The following is a 16927-nucleotide window of genomic DNA, read 5'->3' as shown; positions in this document are numbered from 1 at the left end:
TCTGCTTGTATACCATCTGAGGACTATGTGCATCATGGTTTGATTTTTCTGGAAACATTTTTCCTTAGGCATTGCTATCACTACCATTTCTGATACTAAGAGTGAAAAGGAGATTAAGAGGCACTCTATCTTGCTCTATCTAAACAAAGACGGTTTCATTACAGGATTGCCATTTCAATCATTTGTAGTCACAGGATAAATGTTGTGAATACGTATTTTCAGTTCTGAAAGAGAGTACAATAATGATACCAAAGCAAATTTCATTACAACACTGCCTCAGGAATCAAGTAATGTGTTGGACACCTTCGGACACATATAATGGAACAAAATTATTCATGGGTGTAAAATTAAATATTCTGTTGGACCAAGAAGTTTATGTTAAATATTGTATGCTTTACATGATTTTGTCTGCCTGAACTGTATAACTAGCCACATAAGGAATGGTATATCATTAAGACAAAAAAGGTTGAAGGTTGAAGATGGATCAGATGGTAGTTAAAGTTATTACCTAAACACTGACAAGAGATTTTGCAGCTTTAATCCTGCCATAATATATTCCCAATTGTTTCAGTTATGAATTAGTATTCTTTTGGTCTTTCCATTCATTTCTATAAGGCTGGAATATTGAACCAATAAAATGAATGGGAAACCAGTACTACAAAAATAATAATAATAGAAGAGTGGTCATTGCTAAAAATTAGGTTCTTAAAGATACCTCTCACAAGTTTTTCATTATATGAATGCAAATGATCCAAATAATAAAATTTTATTCTTTTTATCGATACACTTTTAGCAACCTCAAGTAGATAAATAAAAGTATAAAATATTATAATCATGAAACATTTTGAAATTCTTAGTGTGCTTTACTCCTGTTGTTTTTAAGTACTGCACATCTCCACAACTGACAGAAATAAGCAGTTTCACAGCAGATTAAAAAGAGAAATATCTCTGTAAAAGCAGATGAAAATGTCTTAAGAAAACCTTCAAATGGTTATTTACATATACATCAGTATTATAAAACAAATAAATACTTCACATGACCTGTATAACATTTAAAGTGAGATGAGATGGCCCAATACACAAAAAGCAAGGCCAATACAAAATTTAAGGAAAAACAGGGTTGTGCTGAATTTTTATATAATTTTATACAACCTAAACACATTCACAAAATGCAAGAACAATTCTTTTGTTGGATTCTAAATCTGGATCACATCTGGGAAGAAACCAATAGATTCTTAAGAATTTTCTACATCTGCCTACCTTCATATTTATACACCAATTTTCCATGTGATGCTTGTAATCCAGATCAAACACTTAACACCAAGAAAGCTTTGTCTCCAATGCTTAAGCAGTTTGGTGATTATTAGTTCATGCCAGGCATGACAATTACTGACAGGCATTTCTGATATGATTTATTCAAGCTAGCATTCTATCTGAGACCGAGGCATTCTCCGTAAACTTAAGGAATGTCGGTGTATCTCTTGCATCTGCCGCATCCGGTCCTTCTGCCACATTAGATTTTGCGGCATTGGATATTTCTGGTTACCATGTAAGGACCGAAAGGGGATTCTCACATGACAGGCTGTAGCACGGCAGCGAGGCTGAGGCATAGGAGGAAGTAACACCCAACGCTTCTTCTCAGCACAGTAGCGGTAGGCCTCTTTTCTGTACCGTTTGTCAGTTTCGTCACTGCTCTTCCATCCACCTATGATGAAGATATCATCTTTGTAATAGCAAATAGCCGCCCCTTCAATGCTAAGAACCTCTGGTAGTAAGCTTTCCAGAATGTCATCAGATATTGGATTAGAGTTTTTCTCTTGGCCTCTTCATGATCTATAGGATAGCTCCTAGGACAACACTAAGCGGTGTGGTAAAAGTTGGTGTTCCCCACAACCATTTGGAAGCAGCAATAGTTATCAAGGAGTGGCAGAGACTCACAATCTCGCCACTGTCGTGTGTCTGCATCATAGCGAATAACGACAGACCTTAAGCCATCTTCATTATCTCCATCATCTGGTGTGTGAGCTGCCATGTAAACAAATCTGTTGTCTATTGTAATCACTTTAACATCCCGAAGTATCTTTGGGGCAGACTCCAAGTTGTGCCACTTATCTTGATCAGGGTTGTAGACAGCCACTTCTGTAAAACCAGGGATGAAATAACCCCGCCCACCAATGCTATACAGGTTTCCCTTTACCTCAGTAAGTCCAAAATAATGTTTCCTGGTTATCAGATTGGAAACCTGCTCCCAAACGTTTCTACCTGGGTTATACCTTTCCATGGTCTTGGCAAAGCCAGGCTCCATGGAACCTGCCACGTAAAGATAAGATTCGGTTACTACCACAGCATTCCCATCAAGGTGATTGTGTGTGCGCGGTAAATTCCCCCATCTATCTTCATCAATAAAGTACCCCACACACTCACTCAAGTAATCACCTCCCTCAGACACACCACCAATGACCATGATAACATTCATGTTTTGGCCAATGCGAGGCTGAGATGAGATGGAGGAATTAAGTTGTGTATCCAACTGAAAATTCTCACTCTTGAGAGCATGGCTTTCCACTGCTTCCAACACAAGTTTGAGGCATGCTTCGTTGCTTGACACCAGCTTTTCAGATTTAACATGCCGAATCAAATAGGTTGGCTTAATTTGTGATAGTCGGAGAAGCTTAAAGAGCTCTGCAAAATACTTTTCTCTTTCTTCAGGATTTCTCTGGACCCACTTTAAAAGCATCTCAAAGACAATCTCTTCTGAATCCACTGTGATTTCTGAATCTGAAAGCCAGTCCCTAATAAGATGAAATGGCAAAGTATAGAATTCGTCATCTTCAATGACTTTGTAGAAGTTCCTCCTGATCATCTCGGCAGCTTTTAAAGCCAGCTGGTTCAAAGAGTACATATGAGCTAAGCTGTGAATGGCGACAGAGTTGGAGAGACTCAGTTTTTTCTTGAGGAATTCCCCACAAACCTCTTTTAGACATATTAGTAGGAACCTGCAAAACAAAAAGGGATTTTAGAAATGTCACCTGAGAATGATTAGTTTGTTTTTTGTTTTGTTTTTTTGCGATCCAATATATTTGTATTAGCTTATAATCTAAAATAGAAAAATACAAAAGCAAGCAATAGGAAACAAAAGGGAGGGAAAAGGAAGAGGGAGGGGGGAAGAAGGCATTGATTACTGACTCCCTCCGTTGCAGTGGAATAAGGCATTAACACTGAACGTCCACTTTATACTTTTCCATAATAGTATAAACTAGCCATTTTTATAACAACTAATCAACCAGTAAAACGCAAGATCAAAGTTTAGTTTTTTTCCACCTCAAGCACAAAGTCCAGAAGTAGTTTCCAAGTAGAATCAAAACTACTTACATTATTTTGTTTGATCAAAACTGTCAATTTAGACATCTCTGCTCACCTTACAGCCATTCATCCATGATGGGAATCGAAATAACCTTCCATTTTTGTGCATAATCTTGCTGCTGTCAACATACACAACATCGAAGTTCCAATTTTTTTCCAAGTCTTTTCCCATTAAGCCCCCCTCCCCCCCGAAAAAAGTTTTGGTTTTATCTTTATATTCACTTTAAGAATTTTCTGTATTAGAATATGAATGCTACTCCAATATTTCTTTGCTTTATCACATGTTCATCATAAATGGTACACAGTCTCTTATTTACATTTCCAACATTCATTTGAAATATCTTTATACATTCTTGATAACTTGTCTGGTGTTAAACACAAGCGATACATCATCTTTATTTTAAATTGTAGTTTAATGTGAATTTTAAACCCTTTGTCTACATATTCCTCCATTGTTCAAGTATCACATTATAGCCAATGTTCTTCCCTACTGAATCATACAATGCCTTTGGGCCACACACGAAAACACCTCCGAGTCAGGCTCTGACTCTGGCCCCGCCTCCCCCTCCAGGCCCGGGAGGTCAACATCTGCGTCGCCGTAGCCTCCTGCGTCCAAATCGCCGCCACCTCCAGCTGCCGCCATCTTGGCTTCTCAATCGTTTCGAACACTTTTCCCGTAGCTAAATCTAATTACGTCACTTACAGGATCATAGAGATATGAATATATTATACTTCCGGGAATAAAAAAGTAGCCGCTTGCGACGATAGATAAAAGAATGATAGAGATAAAATTCGCACAAGTTAATCTTGTTTGGAAAAACTGCTTTCTCTTTATTTAGGGTCACTTCACCTATTATTTCTTGAATTAATATTTGCAGGTTTATTCTTAATTAGCCGTAATAGAAAGAGGGAGTTAGCAACCTCTGACAAATCAATCTTTGCAGAAAACCATAGACTAAAAATCACATGGTCTTCCTGAAAACCAAGTCAACTTTAAAGCCAGTAAAAAATATTTTAAAAGAGAATGGGTATAATTTTATTAACTAATTAAAATCAGACTAAATTTCAATTTAAGTTTAATATAATTATAGAGATTCTAATGCTGCCACCATTTCTTGGAATTCAATCCTGGTATGCCACTTAGGTGAAACCAGTAAACAGTTTATCCTTCCCATTTATAGAATGTAGCTAGTTATTAAGGCTAGATTTTCTGTGTAAACCAAACCAAACAAACCATATTATTCCAAACAACTTAAATAATATAGTTACTATTATAGCTTGCCCATTGTCCTATCTCATCCACCATAATTAAACTCGCAAATCAAATCACATAAGAAATTCCAAGATCAAAAGGTCAAGCTATTTCCCCATGTTGTACCTTGGCAACATTATTATTGAATGGCAGATATTTTGCTCATGGAGATATATAAAGTTGATGTTTTTCAAATCCTATTCTAAATATTCTCGGGAATTTATTCCCCATCCCAGTGCCAAAGCTGTTGTACCATAAGAAGGCATTTTGATTTATTTATTTACTTCGGTCCTTTTTTGATCGGAACCATTAACTGGAAGGGGCCATTTTAGATCAGGAGTGCAGGAATATGAATTAAAGAATCCTGAATTAAAGGATTCATTCCTTTTCTATCTTGCTGCAATCACAAATAACAACATGAACAAAGACATAGAGAAATAAAATGTTTATTGAATTAGTATTTAGTGTTACACAATTGTAATACAACAAAGAATTGCATTTAAAAAAATAAAGTTTAGGTTTCAGCATAGCATCTAGAGAATTGTATTGAACGGGTGTGAAGTTTACATTGCACTCTGAGAGCTGACCTATTTATTAAGAAACAGACCCGAGGCAAATTGGGATCACAACAGAAAAATGAAACAAAGTTATTTTATGGTACCCTGGTGTTCACTGGAGAAAGAGTTTCATATTTTATAAAGTTTTATATTTTTTACCATTCTAATCAGATTCAGAGAAAGCAAGAAGCTGGCAACTGAAACCTGCAACTAATGAGATAGCTTGGCTACCTGACATGCCAATCTAATATTTTTCCAAAACACTCTACAGAATAGCCAATACTACATGGGGAAAACTACACCTCTACACAATTCTCCTATTCTTCCAATATCAAATGTTGTTTGTGCAATGTGAGTTCAAGATGAAAGGCGCTTATAACAATGTCACTGTTTGGGAAAACTATTGTAAATTACTTGTCACTTGATTAAATGGTGACTAACTTAAAATATTTTGGATACCATGTTTTTTGTTGTAGAGGTTATGAAAACCACCAATATATCATCTGTGACAAAACTGTACAGAATATAGGTAGTCCTTGATATACAATCACAATTGGGACCAGACTTTCCATTATTAAGCAAAACGGTTAATTGAGTTGGATTCCATTTTTTAAATCTTTGAACATGTTTATCACTACCATGCAGTAAGATTTCCAATTCATTTGTAACAAAGTCAAACCCATAACTCTTTTTGCCTAATTTAAATCTTTCTTTCAGTTGTAAATATGTAAACGAATGGCAGACACAACCTTCTGATTCTAACTCTTCTTTGGACTTGAGGGTGGGGTCACCAAATTTAAAAGATGTTATTTTCCCATAAGGTCACCAGTCAGGCTTCACCACAATTTCTTTTTTGAAAAAGGCTACTTGGGGGGGATACCCAAAGTGGAATCTTCATAGAAAATGAATGTTTTTTATTTATTTCAAACTCTTACTATGGAACTTCTAACAAAATGATTGTTGAAATCAACATTTACTTTAACTTTGTCATACCATAAATAACCAGGTCATCTGAACTTTTAATTCTAAATCAGTTAGCCTCTTGTTCTGGTTTTGCCAGACCAGACAACAAGCTCCGAAATACAATTTCATATCTGGCAAATCCAATTGCATCTTCAATAGTTTATATTTAATTCTTGGTTTGAGAATTGCTGGCGAGCTAATCACTTGCATTTTTTGCTTTCCACTAAGCTGACATTCAAAAATAGTGTCTTTTTCAAAAAGTGCCAGAGCTGAAGTTCTCTACAACTGTCCAGCAGTCCCCCTTCATGCTATAACTCAAGTAATTCAGAAACTGCACTGAGAAGAAATGTTGCCATAATAATTTTCACCTTGGTAAGGGCCATGTTTAATGCTGCCATTCGGTGTTATTTCTTTACTTTGTTCAATTCTAGTAGCGTCTTGATGTGCCTTATTATAGCAAGCCAGACGCTAGGCTAGTCTTTCTGGAAAAGTAGTCTACTCCAACTAAAGCCATCACTGGTCTACACTGGAACCCAAGATCAATTTTCACAGGTCCAGGGAAGGAGAGAATGACTGACTGACCATCCCTGGTTGCCTTCACGAAGAAGGCCCTCGGGTGAAGCATACCTTCTCCCATCAGAACTCGGACAAACATTTCTGCCGACACACAACAGTCGGTCGGCGCCTGATTTATCACCTGACACTTCGTTCCTCCTTCCCGCCTCACCTGTCGGCCAACTCCAGAACCTCGTGCATGTTGCCAGGACTGACGCGAATGCTCCCCGTGTACATGAAACTGATGACCGCCTCGATCGTCTCCGGGTCTGGTCCCGCTCCCGAACTCCATTTCCGTAACTCTACCCGCCGCGAGCGGGACTCCGCAAAGTCGCCCAGGAGGAGAGGAGCGAAGTATTCGGTGGCTGCTGCCAGGACGGAGCAGTGAGCCCGGAACTCTCGCGGCGGGGGTTCGGAGCTGCGGAAGGCCCCGCCCACTCCCCTCTCCTCCTCCTCCTCATTGCTGCCGCCACTGAAGGCTAACGTGACATCACAGAAGAGGCCTAACCGCCGCTGTTCGTTCTGGCGGCAGGCGAGGTCGGAGCAGTGGGCCACACACGAAAACACCTCCGAGTCAGGCTCAGACTCTGGCCTCGCCTCCCTCTCCAGGCCTGGGAGGTCGACATCCGGCCCGGCGCCTCCAGTTGCCACCACCTTGGTTATTTTTAAATCGATTCGGAGTTTTCCCGTAGCTAAATCTAATTACGTCACTTACACGACCATAGAGATATGAATATATTATACTTCCGGCTTTAATAGTCGCTGGTTGCGATCATAGATGTAGGAATGGTTCAAAAAAAATATCTCACAATTTTTGTTTTTTAAAATTGGCTTCCTGCTTATTTTTGGTCTCTTTAGTCTTTTTTTCCCAAGTTGCAAAATAAAGAGAAAACAGAACAAATCCAAGCTAGTTAAACAAAACACCTTAAACTGTAATGCCAAATGGATACCACTGTAGAAAAAGTACTGTCAACTTCTTCATCCAATTAAGGTCCAAAGTGTTAGGGTTTTGGGGATTAACCCCTAGAAGAGTATTGCAGCAGTAGTCAAACCAGGAAGCCAAAGGAGAGCGGAAGGGCCCCAGAGTATACACACACTGAACACAAACACTGTTTGTAGTTTAAATAGTTTTTAATCCAGTTAGAGTTTAAGCATTGTCATTCAGTCCATTAAGTCATTCACAGTATTTCCATCTAGTAAGACTCACTAGTATAGTCCAAGTTAAGAGTCCTTGCAATATCTTTATCAGCCGATAAAGATATCTTCTCCTCCTCCGGTTTCACTCTCCAGAGAAACAAACGCTGGATATTCAGTAGAATTACGCAGTAATCAGCAAACAGTAGCAAACAATAACAGTTCAGTCACAGGCACTCACAGTCAGTAATCACAGTTAGTAACAGCAGCACACAGTTACAGTAACAGACAGACAGTAAGCTCTCCAGCTTCTAATGCTTCCTTATATTGTAACTTCTAACCGCACCCTTAATCGGCTAATTGCCTGCTGCATTGTGCTTAAAGTGATAAGCACTTAAACCATGATATCTAAGTTTTATATATTTATTCACCCAAACCATATTTGGTATCAATGTTATACCTAACACAAAGTATTGTACATATTTGTAGTTTTTTGGATGTTGGCAGTTGCTAAGTTGAAATAAAACTGGGTTTTGTTGTGTTTTTAACATATTGACCAGATTGCCTATATGTTTCCTTAGTGGATCAGATGTGTCTAGATGAGCCATGATAGGCAGTTGAGATCAATATTTATGCTTAACTTTTAATCATCCAGGGAAGAAATTATTGTATTAGATGACATGAAGAGTACAAAAAAAGTGACTGGCTCATTTACAGACCTTAAAATTATGATTCTTTAGTGTGAATTCCTATTTTAGTTTAACATGTTTATTCATTCTTACAGTATATGTCGCAAAGGTCTGCAGTATGATGGATCTTATTATTTATGAGCAAATCTAAATCAATGAAAGATGCAGCAGTAATAAGAAATTCTGAAAATGAGTGTCAAGAATGAATGGAAAAATGGTTGTGAAAGAAATGTAACTCTAACTGAACCTAACCTAACCCAAACTTAGAATGGCTGAAAGAAGAGTACAAGTCCTATATGAAAAAGTGTTAGGACACAGATTAATCTCAGCCAAATGTGTTAAAGTCGAATAGACTAGAATAAGAGGGGACAGTCATAGGAATAGGCATAGGATAAACAGAATTGGAAGGTACCTTGGAGGTCTTCTAGTCCAATTACCTTCTCAAGGAGACTATACCATTCCAAACAAATGGCTGTCTAGCCTCTTCTTAAAAACCTCCAGTGATAAGAGCACCCACAACTTCCAAAAGCAAGCTGTTTCACTGGTTTAGTTGTTTTCACTGTCAGGAAATTTGTCCTTAGTTCTTTGTTGTTTCTCTTCTTGATTAGTTTCCATCCATTGTTTCTTCTCTTGTCTTCTGTGCTTTGGAGAATAGGTTGACCTTCTTTGTGGCTTTCTGGTTCTAGACTGTTAGTAAGGCTTCTGCAGGACCATGCAGCAAATTCTTTAGGATATCCCCCAGTTCTGAAACCCATTTGGGTCCATTAGTCTTGGGGGGTGCTATTCTGATGGGTCCAGTTTCCAAGCAGAGATGGGTGGTGTAGGAGAATCTCAGGATATCAGGGTGTGATCTGACCATGATAGGGTGGATAATATTTAATTACCCACCAGAACACCTTGTCACTGCTCTGATAAGAATATTAGATCTGGTGTGTGACACAAGAATCGGATCTGTGACAATCTGGAATAGGCCCATGGCCATCATGAAGATCATGAATTCCTGAGTTGCTTCTGAAGCTGAACACAGGAAAGGCAAGTTGAAGTCATCCAGAACTATAGGTTTGGGGCACTCCACTGATGAGGGAGGGAGGGAGGGAGGGAGAGCTTTCTTCATGGATTTGTAAACACCAGACAGTTGGAAATCACTAATCTCTATGTTGAAATAATAAGCATTACCTTCTCTTAACACTTTTTTCTCTCAGCCAAAATTTGGTTAAAAACAAAATCTAGGAAAGATGATTTATTATTGTACATTTTTATTTGAGTCAGGCTGTAATACATAAACAGAACACTGAATATTGTTATGAATACATTAAAGATCCAGAGATGAAGTGTCTTGTGCACACAGATATATTCAGAGATCACAGTCTGAAAAAATATTAGGACTTGTGTTTGTGCAACTAAAAGTATTACCTGCATAAATACCAAAACTGGAATGCACACAACGTTCACATTTGAACATGAGCTTATATTACCAGTTTTACATTTTTTTAAATTATTATACCAAATCAGATTATTATCAAATCAGATGTATTCCCTCAGACCAGAAATAAAGGCTAATGATTAATATAAAATAAAGGATACAGAGAGGACAAATTTATCAGAAAATTATACACAGCTTGGAAGAAAAGTTTTTAAAGATTTTGATCATACAGGTACATTGACCCTCTCTAGCTTTTCAAGTCTAATGAGGTCACAGATAAAGATAAAAAACATTAACATTTGGCCCGAATTACTGAAGTGAGGGAATGACAAAATAAACATGCATAATGGAACAAGCAAAGACAGTGCAACTTCTTTAATATATTAAATACAACAGGAAGTATGTTTTGGTTTATCATTATTTATGGAATCCACATCTAAGCCTAGAAAAGCCTTATATAGAATTTCAACTCAGTCTGTTTTACAACCAAGCCATATATAGTGTAGTCATATTTATTGGTCTTCTATAAAAGCAATTTGTTTTGTTCCATTCAGTTTTTCACATAGTCATATGCTCCGGTAAGACATAAGAGATATCGTCCCAAGGATGACGATACAGGCCTTGTTTCAATCTTTTCTGATCCAGATAGTGTCCTAAAATAAAATGTTTTTATTTAATATTTCTCTTTAGATATAGTCTTTAAAAAGACATAAATGATGGAAACTGAACTTCATTCTATTTATTCCAAATACCCACTAGCCAAATCTCAGAGCACTTACGCAGACAGAGGACAAAGTACAAATCAGAAGGCTTATGGTCTAATAGAGATAGTTTGGGTTGTTTCCTAAGCTTTAAAGAAGAAACAAGAAACTCTTCAATTTGTGAAGCCCCTAAAATAATTCTGCTCTTCTGAAATAAATAACAGACAAAATTAACATAATATGTCTCCATTAAAATTAACACATGATTCAACTGCCCTTCCCCCTCGCTGCCACTAAAAACAAGATTAGGGAAAGAGGGTTCAAAAATTGTGTTCTTGTAACCTCTGTGCTATATTCATTACATCTCTGCTATGCTCTTTTTAGTTGTCTAGAATTTTTGGGGAAAAGGGATAGCCCATAGAAAAACAGCTGTTCTAAATGAACCAAGGAGCAAAGTGACTTCTTTAGAAGATCTGCTCAAGTAGTAGGGGATTAGAATCCTCTTCCATGTATATTGCATGCACTTTTCTGTCCAGATGTTGCCTGGAATATTGCCTCCTTCCCATAGCTGAAAGAGTAATTAGCTCAAGATCATTCACCTGGCTTAACCGCATAACATAAAAGACTCACCAATGAAACCCATGCTTCTGCCAAGCACAAAAATGCCATTGAGGGCACCAATCTCAATATATTCATCAGCTTCTTCCCTGCAGTAAAAAACAAACAAATGATACTTATTTAAATGTTACACTTTAAAATTATATAGTAAGCTGTATTTGCAGAAAAACAGACATTTTTATAACCAGCTAAATAAAAGTTTCATAAGTCTACAAAATAGACTTTACAAGACAATGACAAGAGAAACATGGTATGTTTTCTTTGATATTGGGACAAGGCCATAAGTTCACAAAATATCCTATTCCATATTCTGGTTGAATGAATTCACCCAATTTTGATTTATTGTTATTGTGAAGTTTTCTCAAAAACTGCTCTCCTATTATCATAAAACAGGATTATCCCTGCTTTTTAAAAAATCAAATCCCCACAAGTAGGATCCACTGATATTAAATAATTCAAAGGATAACCTTGTCTGTATTATTTTCCTTTAAACCTTAGTAATATGTTATCTTTGCTTAATGAGGTTTATAAAGCAACTGGTTGCAGAATTGGAAAAAATAACTTTCAGAGATTTTGAAAGGTTGAGAATATATTCTTGTCTTATTAAAAGGCAATTATACATATGATTGCCAATTTCTTTAAAGTTTGGAGTTGCCTCTAAATGGAGAGAACATACATAGTTTTTAAAAAGTGTCTCTTTTGAGATGGCACATTTCATAAGATTGTTGTCCGAGTTTCCATTATCCCTGCTTCAATTGTTCTAGTCTAGCTAATCACTTTGACAAAGGTCCGGCTGGCCTCCAGTTCCAATTTTGTATTTAACAACATGGGAAGATTCACATAAGTAGAAACAAAATAACATCAATTAAAGTAAAATACTATACAAACAGACACAAAGTGATCTGCTGGCAACATACCGCCATTAAGTATTCTTTAATTGCAGTTTTGGTGTCCATATATGACAGAAAACACATATCCATCCTATCCTCCTGATGTTGAATTCTACCCAGCTGTAGGACAGAAGAGTCCTGCTATACTCGAATTTCTAGCTATAATAAAGCATTTAATTACTTTGCTTCTCAGTTTTGAAGAAAAGCTGTAAGCATTATTGTACTAAAGTTGAGTACAAAGAAGAGGGGGCAGCACAAATAAATTAGAAAGACCCTAAAGGATTTGTTTGTGTTTATTGCTAATATTACTTCATTGGTAAGTTTGCATATGTGTAGTGCCTGATTCATTTTAAATTTCTGTACAGTGTGCAACAATTTCAAGTGCTTAGCCTTATTATATGCCTGCTTTCTTCAATATACTATCCCTCACATTTGGTCAGCCTTAACTCCCAGAATTTTCAGTCGCATGAGGAAGATATGTATTGAGTGGGGATCCTTTGATAACTTGAATAGCAACATGAATAGGGGATATGCATACTCTGATAAAACCATGTAAAGTTCAGAATTTACGAAAGTCTTCTCCAAATCCTTAACAAAATAAAGAGGGAACAGATACAGATGAGAATCTATCATTATTGCCAGGATTCCTAATCTATTATGTCCCAGAAACATCATTACCATGCCAGTACAGTATTGGCCTCTGATTTTTCTGCTGCTGAAACAGATATTCCTGCAAACTTTGTCCCAGTGCGCTCTCTCTCCATTTTAAGTTTTTATTTTTATTTATTTTTATTTATTTATTGAATTTATATTGCCACCTATTTGCCCATGGCGACTCGAGGCAGCTTACAGAATTTAAAACCATATTAAAATAAATAAATAAATAAAAACTAACAAAAAAGAATCAAGTAAATTAATAAAATACAACAGAACAAAATCTCAGGGGGAAATCAACCCCCAACTCCCACCCACCCCGCCTTGCCGACATCATACAAGCCATTTGATGGGCTTCATCCTTCTCTAGGTTCCCCAGGCCTGCTGGCAGAACCAGGTCTTCAGTGTCTTCCAGAAGAGTATTAGAAAGGGGGGCATTCTAATCTCTGGAAGAATGATGTTCCAGAGAGTGGGAGCCGCTACGGGGAAGGCCCTTCTTCTGGGTCCCACCAGGTGTATCTTCCTCAGGGATGGGACCCGCAACATTCCCTGCTTCCCTCTCTGATGGATCGGGTAGATGTGACCGGCAAGCGACAGTCCTTCAGATCACCTGGTCCCAACTCATGAAGGGTTTTAAAGGGGACAACCAACACTTGAATTGCATCAGGAAGCAAATCAGCAACCAATGCAGCTCCTGCAGGAGAGGCGAAACATGTGAACACTGTGGTCTGCACAAAACCATGCGGACTGCTGTATTTTGCATCAACTGGAGCTTCCGGATGCTGTTCAAGGGCAGCCCCATGTAGAGCACGTTACAATAAATAAGATGGGAAGTGACTAGGACATGAGTAACTGTGAGTAGGGACTGTTGGTCCAGGAAAGGGTATATTTGATGCACAACCCTCAGTTGTGCAAAAGCCCTCCTGGCCACGACTGCCACCTGCTTTTTGAGCAGGAGTAAGTGAGTCTAGCAAAAACCTGAGATTACACACAGGGTCTGTTTGGGGTAGTGCCACCCCATCCAAGACCAAAGGTAGCAATTGTCCCTGAGCCAATGAACCCCAAACCCAGAACCATTCGGTCTTGCAAGGGTTTTGTTTCAACATCCAGCCTCTAACAGCCTCCGGGCATTGTGAGAAAGAGGACATAGCAACACTTAACTCACCATGGGCCAAGACATACAGCTGAATATCATCAGCATATTGGTGATACCTCAGTCCATGGTGACGGATGATCTCACCCAGCGGCTTCATATAAATGTTGAACAGGAGCAGAGAGAGTACCGAGCCTGGTAGAACCCGGTAAAGCAGTGGGTGAGGCTGACTGAGAGTGACTGAGAGTGGCCGCAGAGGAAGGAAGTGAATCAGGACAGCACAAGGCCTTCCACTCCCATCCTCCAAAGCCACCCCAGGAGAATTCCACGGTCAATGGCATCAAAAGCTGCCGAGAAGTCAAGTAGAGCAAGGATGGATGCACTACCCCCATCCCACTCCTGCCAGAAATCATCCAAAAGTGTGACCAAATTCAGGGCTGAATCCTGAATCCTAGGTGTCAAGATAATCCGTTTCATCCATAAACCTCTGGAGCTGCTGCACGACCACCTTCTCAACAACCTTCCCCAAAAAGGGAAGGTTGGAAATTATCCAACTGGGTGGAGTCCAGCAATGGCTTCTTAAGAAGAGGGTGGACCATAGCCTCCTTAAAGTGCTGGGACACTGTCCCCTCCTCTAAGGAAGCATTAATCATCACCAGAGTCCACCCACTTGTCACCTCCTGGGAAGCTTTCACAAGCTAGGAGGGACAGAGGTCTAAAACACAGGTGCTTACGCACACTCCCTAGTATCCTGTCCACTTCCTCAGGAGCAACAGGGTCAAACTGTTCTCATATAACAGGGCAAGAACCTGCCTCAGAAGCTTCCACCAGACCAGCAACCATGCCGGCATCTAACTGGGAACGAAGTTGAGTGATTTTGTCTTCCAGAAAATCCACAAATTCCTCAACGCGTCCCTTCAGGTGGGCCTCAATCTCCTCCTTCCCCAGGAGGAAGCAGCTCACCTTAAAGAGCGTCACTGGACAATTATCTGCATACACAATTAGTGTGGAGAAGTATTTACACTTCGCTGCATGAATCGCCACAAGGTAGGCCTTAGTAGCAGCTTTTACCCGTGTTCGATCGAGTTCATCCCATCTTCCGCCAGTGGCGCTTTAGACGTCTCCTCATGCGTTTCATCCCTCTCAGTTTCTCTGTATACCATGGGGCACATAGAGGTCCATGGGTGAGGAAAGGTTGCAAGGGTGCAATCCTATCCAGAGCCTCAGTCACCTTCCTATTCCAAACAGTGACTAAGAGCTCAGCTGGACTGCACAGTAGATCTGCAGTTATAACCCCAAGCTCCTTCTGGAACCCATCCGGGTCCATTAGTTGACAGGGGTGGACAAATCTAATAGGTCCTGCCTCCCTGTGGAGGGTTGTGGTACAGCTTTTGAGAAACTCATTGCCACCAGACTGTGATCCGACCATGACAAGGGACCAAGGACAGGTCCACCAATTCCAGGACACGTAAACACTGCTCCAACAAGAACACCAAATCGGGTGTGTGACCACTATTACTAGTTAGGCTCTGGAAGACCTGGGACAGGCCCATGGTTTCCATGAAATCTCGGGCTACCTCTGCGTCCATTCCCAGAGAAGGCAGGTTGAAATCCCTTCAAACTATAAGCCTGGGGAATTCCACCACCAGCCCTGTGGTGAGGTCCAGGACCCCAGGTAGGGAAGCTGCCATGCAGCAGGGAGGCTGGTACAGCAGCAGCAATCCTACCTGATCCCTTGAGCCCAACCTAAGAAAAAAGGGTCTCACAGATGGGCAATTGTGAAACAGTGCCTCTGGAGGCTACTAGAGATTCTCTGATAACAACAGCAACACTTCCTCTCCAGCCCTGAGGTCTAGACTGGTGCCATGGTCGATAACCCACTGGGCACATTTCCACAAGGGGAACACCTCCCTCTGGGCCCAGCCAGGTCTTGGTTATACAAGCCAGATCAGCTTTCTCTTAAGGCTAGCCTTATTGCAGGCTGATCTGACATTTAAAAGCAGCAGCCTAAGACCAGGGCCTTTTGTTCTCTTTGTTCTTGTTTTTGCAAACAACAATAAAAACTTATAGTGATCCTGATAGCATGGAAACCAATGTGCAGAGAGGAGGGGAAAGATAATCCTTGCTTCAGGCCTTTTGATTCCCAAAAGATTCTATTTGGGCTGAGATTTTGGAAGACAAAAATGGAGAAGGCAAATTACTTTTTGCAGGGGCAGTTGTGCTTTCAGCTAATTTTGCATCTTATATTTTTGAAATATTAATTAATTAAACAATATTTGGATAATGTAACACTGGATAAAAGCTATCTTATAACAAACCATGGTCATAGAATATTGGTGAGGCTTTCATTAACCACATTATAAACCATGGTCTAGAGGCAGTCATTGTTAGCATTTCTCTATGGATGATTGTATTTATCCCTTTCTTTAAAAAGTTGCAGCACAAATATAACCCTAAAACTAAATAGAATGAATGAAACTGGCTATAATGCCTATTCTGTCAATAAGCTAAAATTTTCTTTCATATGCATTATATCCAGAATGCCTGCAACTATTATTATTTTTGGGCAGGGGAGATTTATTATAACCAAGCTTCTAAACTGTAACAAAGATTAATAAGAAATTGATTGCTTACCGTGTAAAAGAACCACAGTTCCTAAGTACATCAACAAAGGCCACACCAATAAATCCATCAACATTCAGGATAAGGTTAGGTTTCTAGATTGAAGCAGGTTGAGAAAAAATGATATTTTAACAATAAGAGGAACTTTTAATCCAGATGAAAGTATCACCAGCATTGGTGATATCTATTAATGGTTACACTATTAATGGTTACTCCTCAAAAACAAAAGTAATAAACCATATATGATTATTTTTAAGATCTCTTATTGCTGCACTGGAGGTAGAGTTTTGAAAGTAATTCCTAATTCCATTAATTAAATTACTATTTGTAAAGCTCCATATGTGTAACCTCACATAATTAATTGACTAAATTATGCAGTAACATTTTCTATCATAGTACCTTTATCTCTGATT

At 39.0% G+C, this 16927-nt stretch overlaps 1 protein-coding gene and 2 pseudogenes across 6 annotated transcripts in view; all 3 read right to left on the bottom strand.

Annotated features, from left to right (window-relative positions):
- Positions 1 to 750: 750 nt before the first annotated feature.
- LOC148128978 (kelch-like protein 11) lies at positions 751 to 7392 on the bottom strand (annotated as a pseudogene). The gene is made up of 2 exons (XR_015745963.1): positions 6863 to 7392; positions 751 to 2996 (listed from the first exon to the last, which is right to left on the bottom strand). The product of XR_015745963.1 is annotated as a kelch-like protein 11 (transcript).
- A 2360-nt stretch (positions 7393 to 9752) lies between these two features.
- The window catches only part of ACLY (ATP citrate lyase), a 75373-nt gene continuing 68198 nt past the window's right edge, over positions 9753 to 16927 (bottom strand). For all 5 annotated transcript variants that reach the window (XM_087947897.1, XM_087947896.1, XM_087947895.1 and 2 more), the window contains 3 exons: positions 16527 to 16609; positions 11268 to 11344; positions 9753 to 10589 (listed from right to left, as the gene is read on the bottom strand). In XM_087947897.1, coding sequence (XP_087804023.1) covers positions 10495 to 10589; positions 11268 to 11344; positions 16527 to 16609 — 255 coding nt within the window. In that variant the 3' untranslated portion in view covers positions 9753 to 10494. The remainder of the gene's footprint in view (positions 10590 to 11267; positions 11345 to 16526; positions 16610 to 16927) is intronic.
- Positions 14561 to 15847, bottom strand: LOC148128977 (uncharacterized; annotated as a pseudogene).

This window comes from Notechis scutatus, chromosome Z, assembly GCF_049901735.1.
Source record: "Notechis scutatus isolate UNSWTSFEM ecotype Mainland chromosome Z, rNotScu1.2, whole genome shotgun sequence".
In the NCBI taxonomy this organism is placed as follows: Eukaryota; Metazoa; Chordata; class Lepidosauria; order Squamata; family Elapidae; genus Notechis; species Notechis scutatus.
This window is presented reverse-complemented; position numbering and strand designations above follow the sequence as displayed.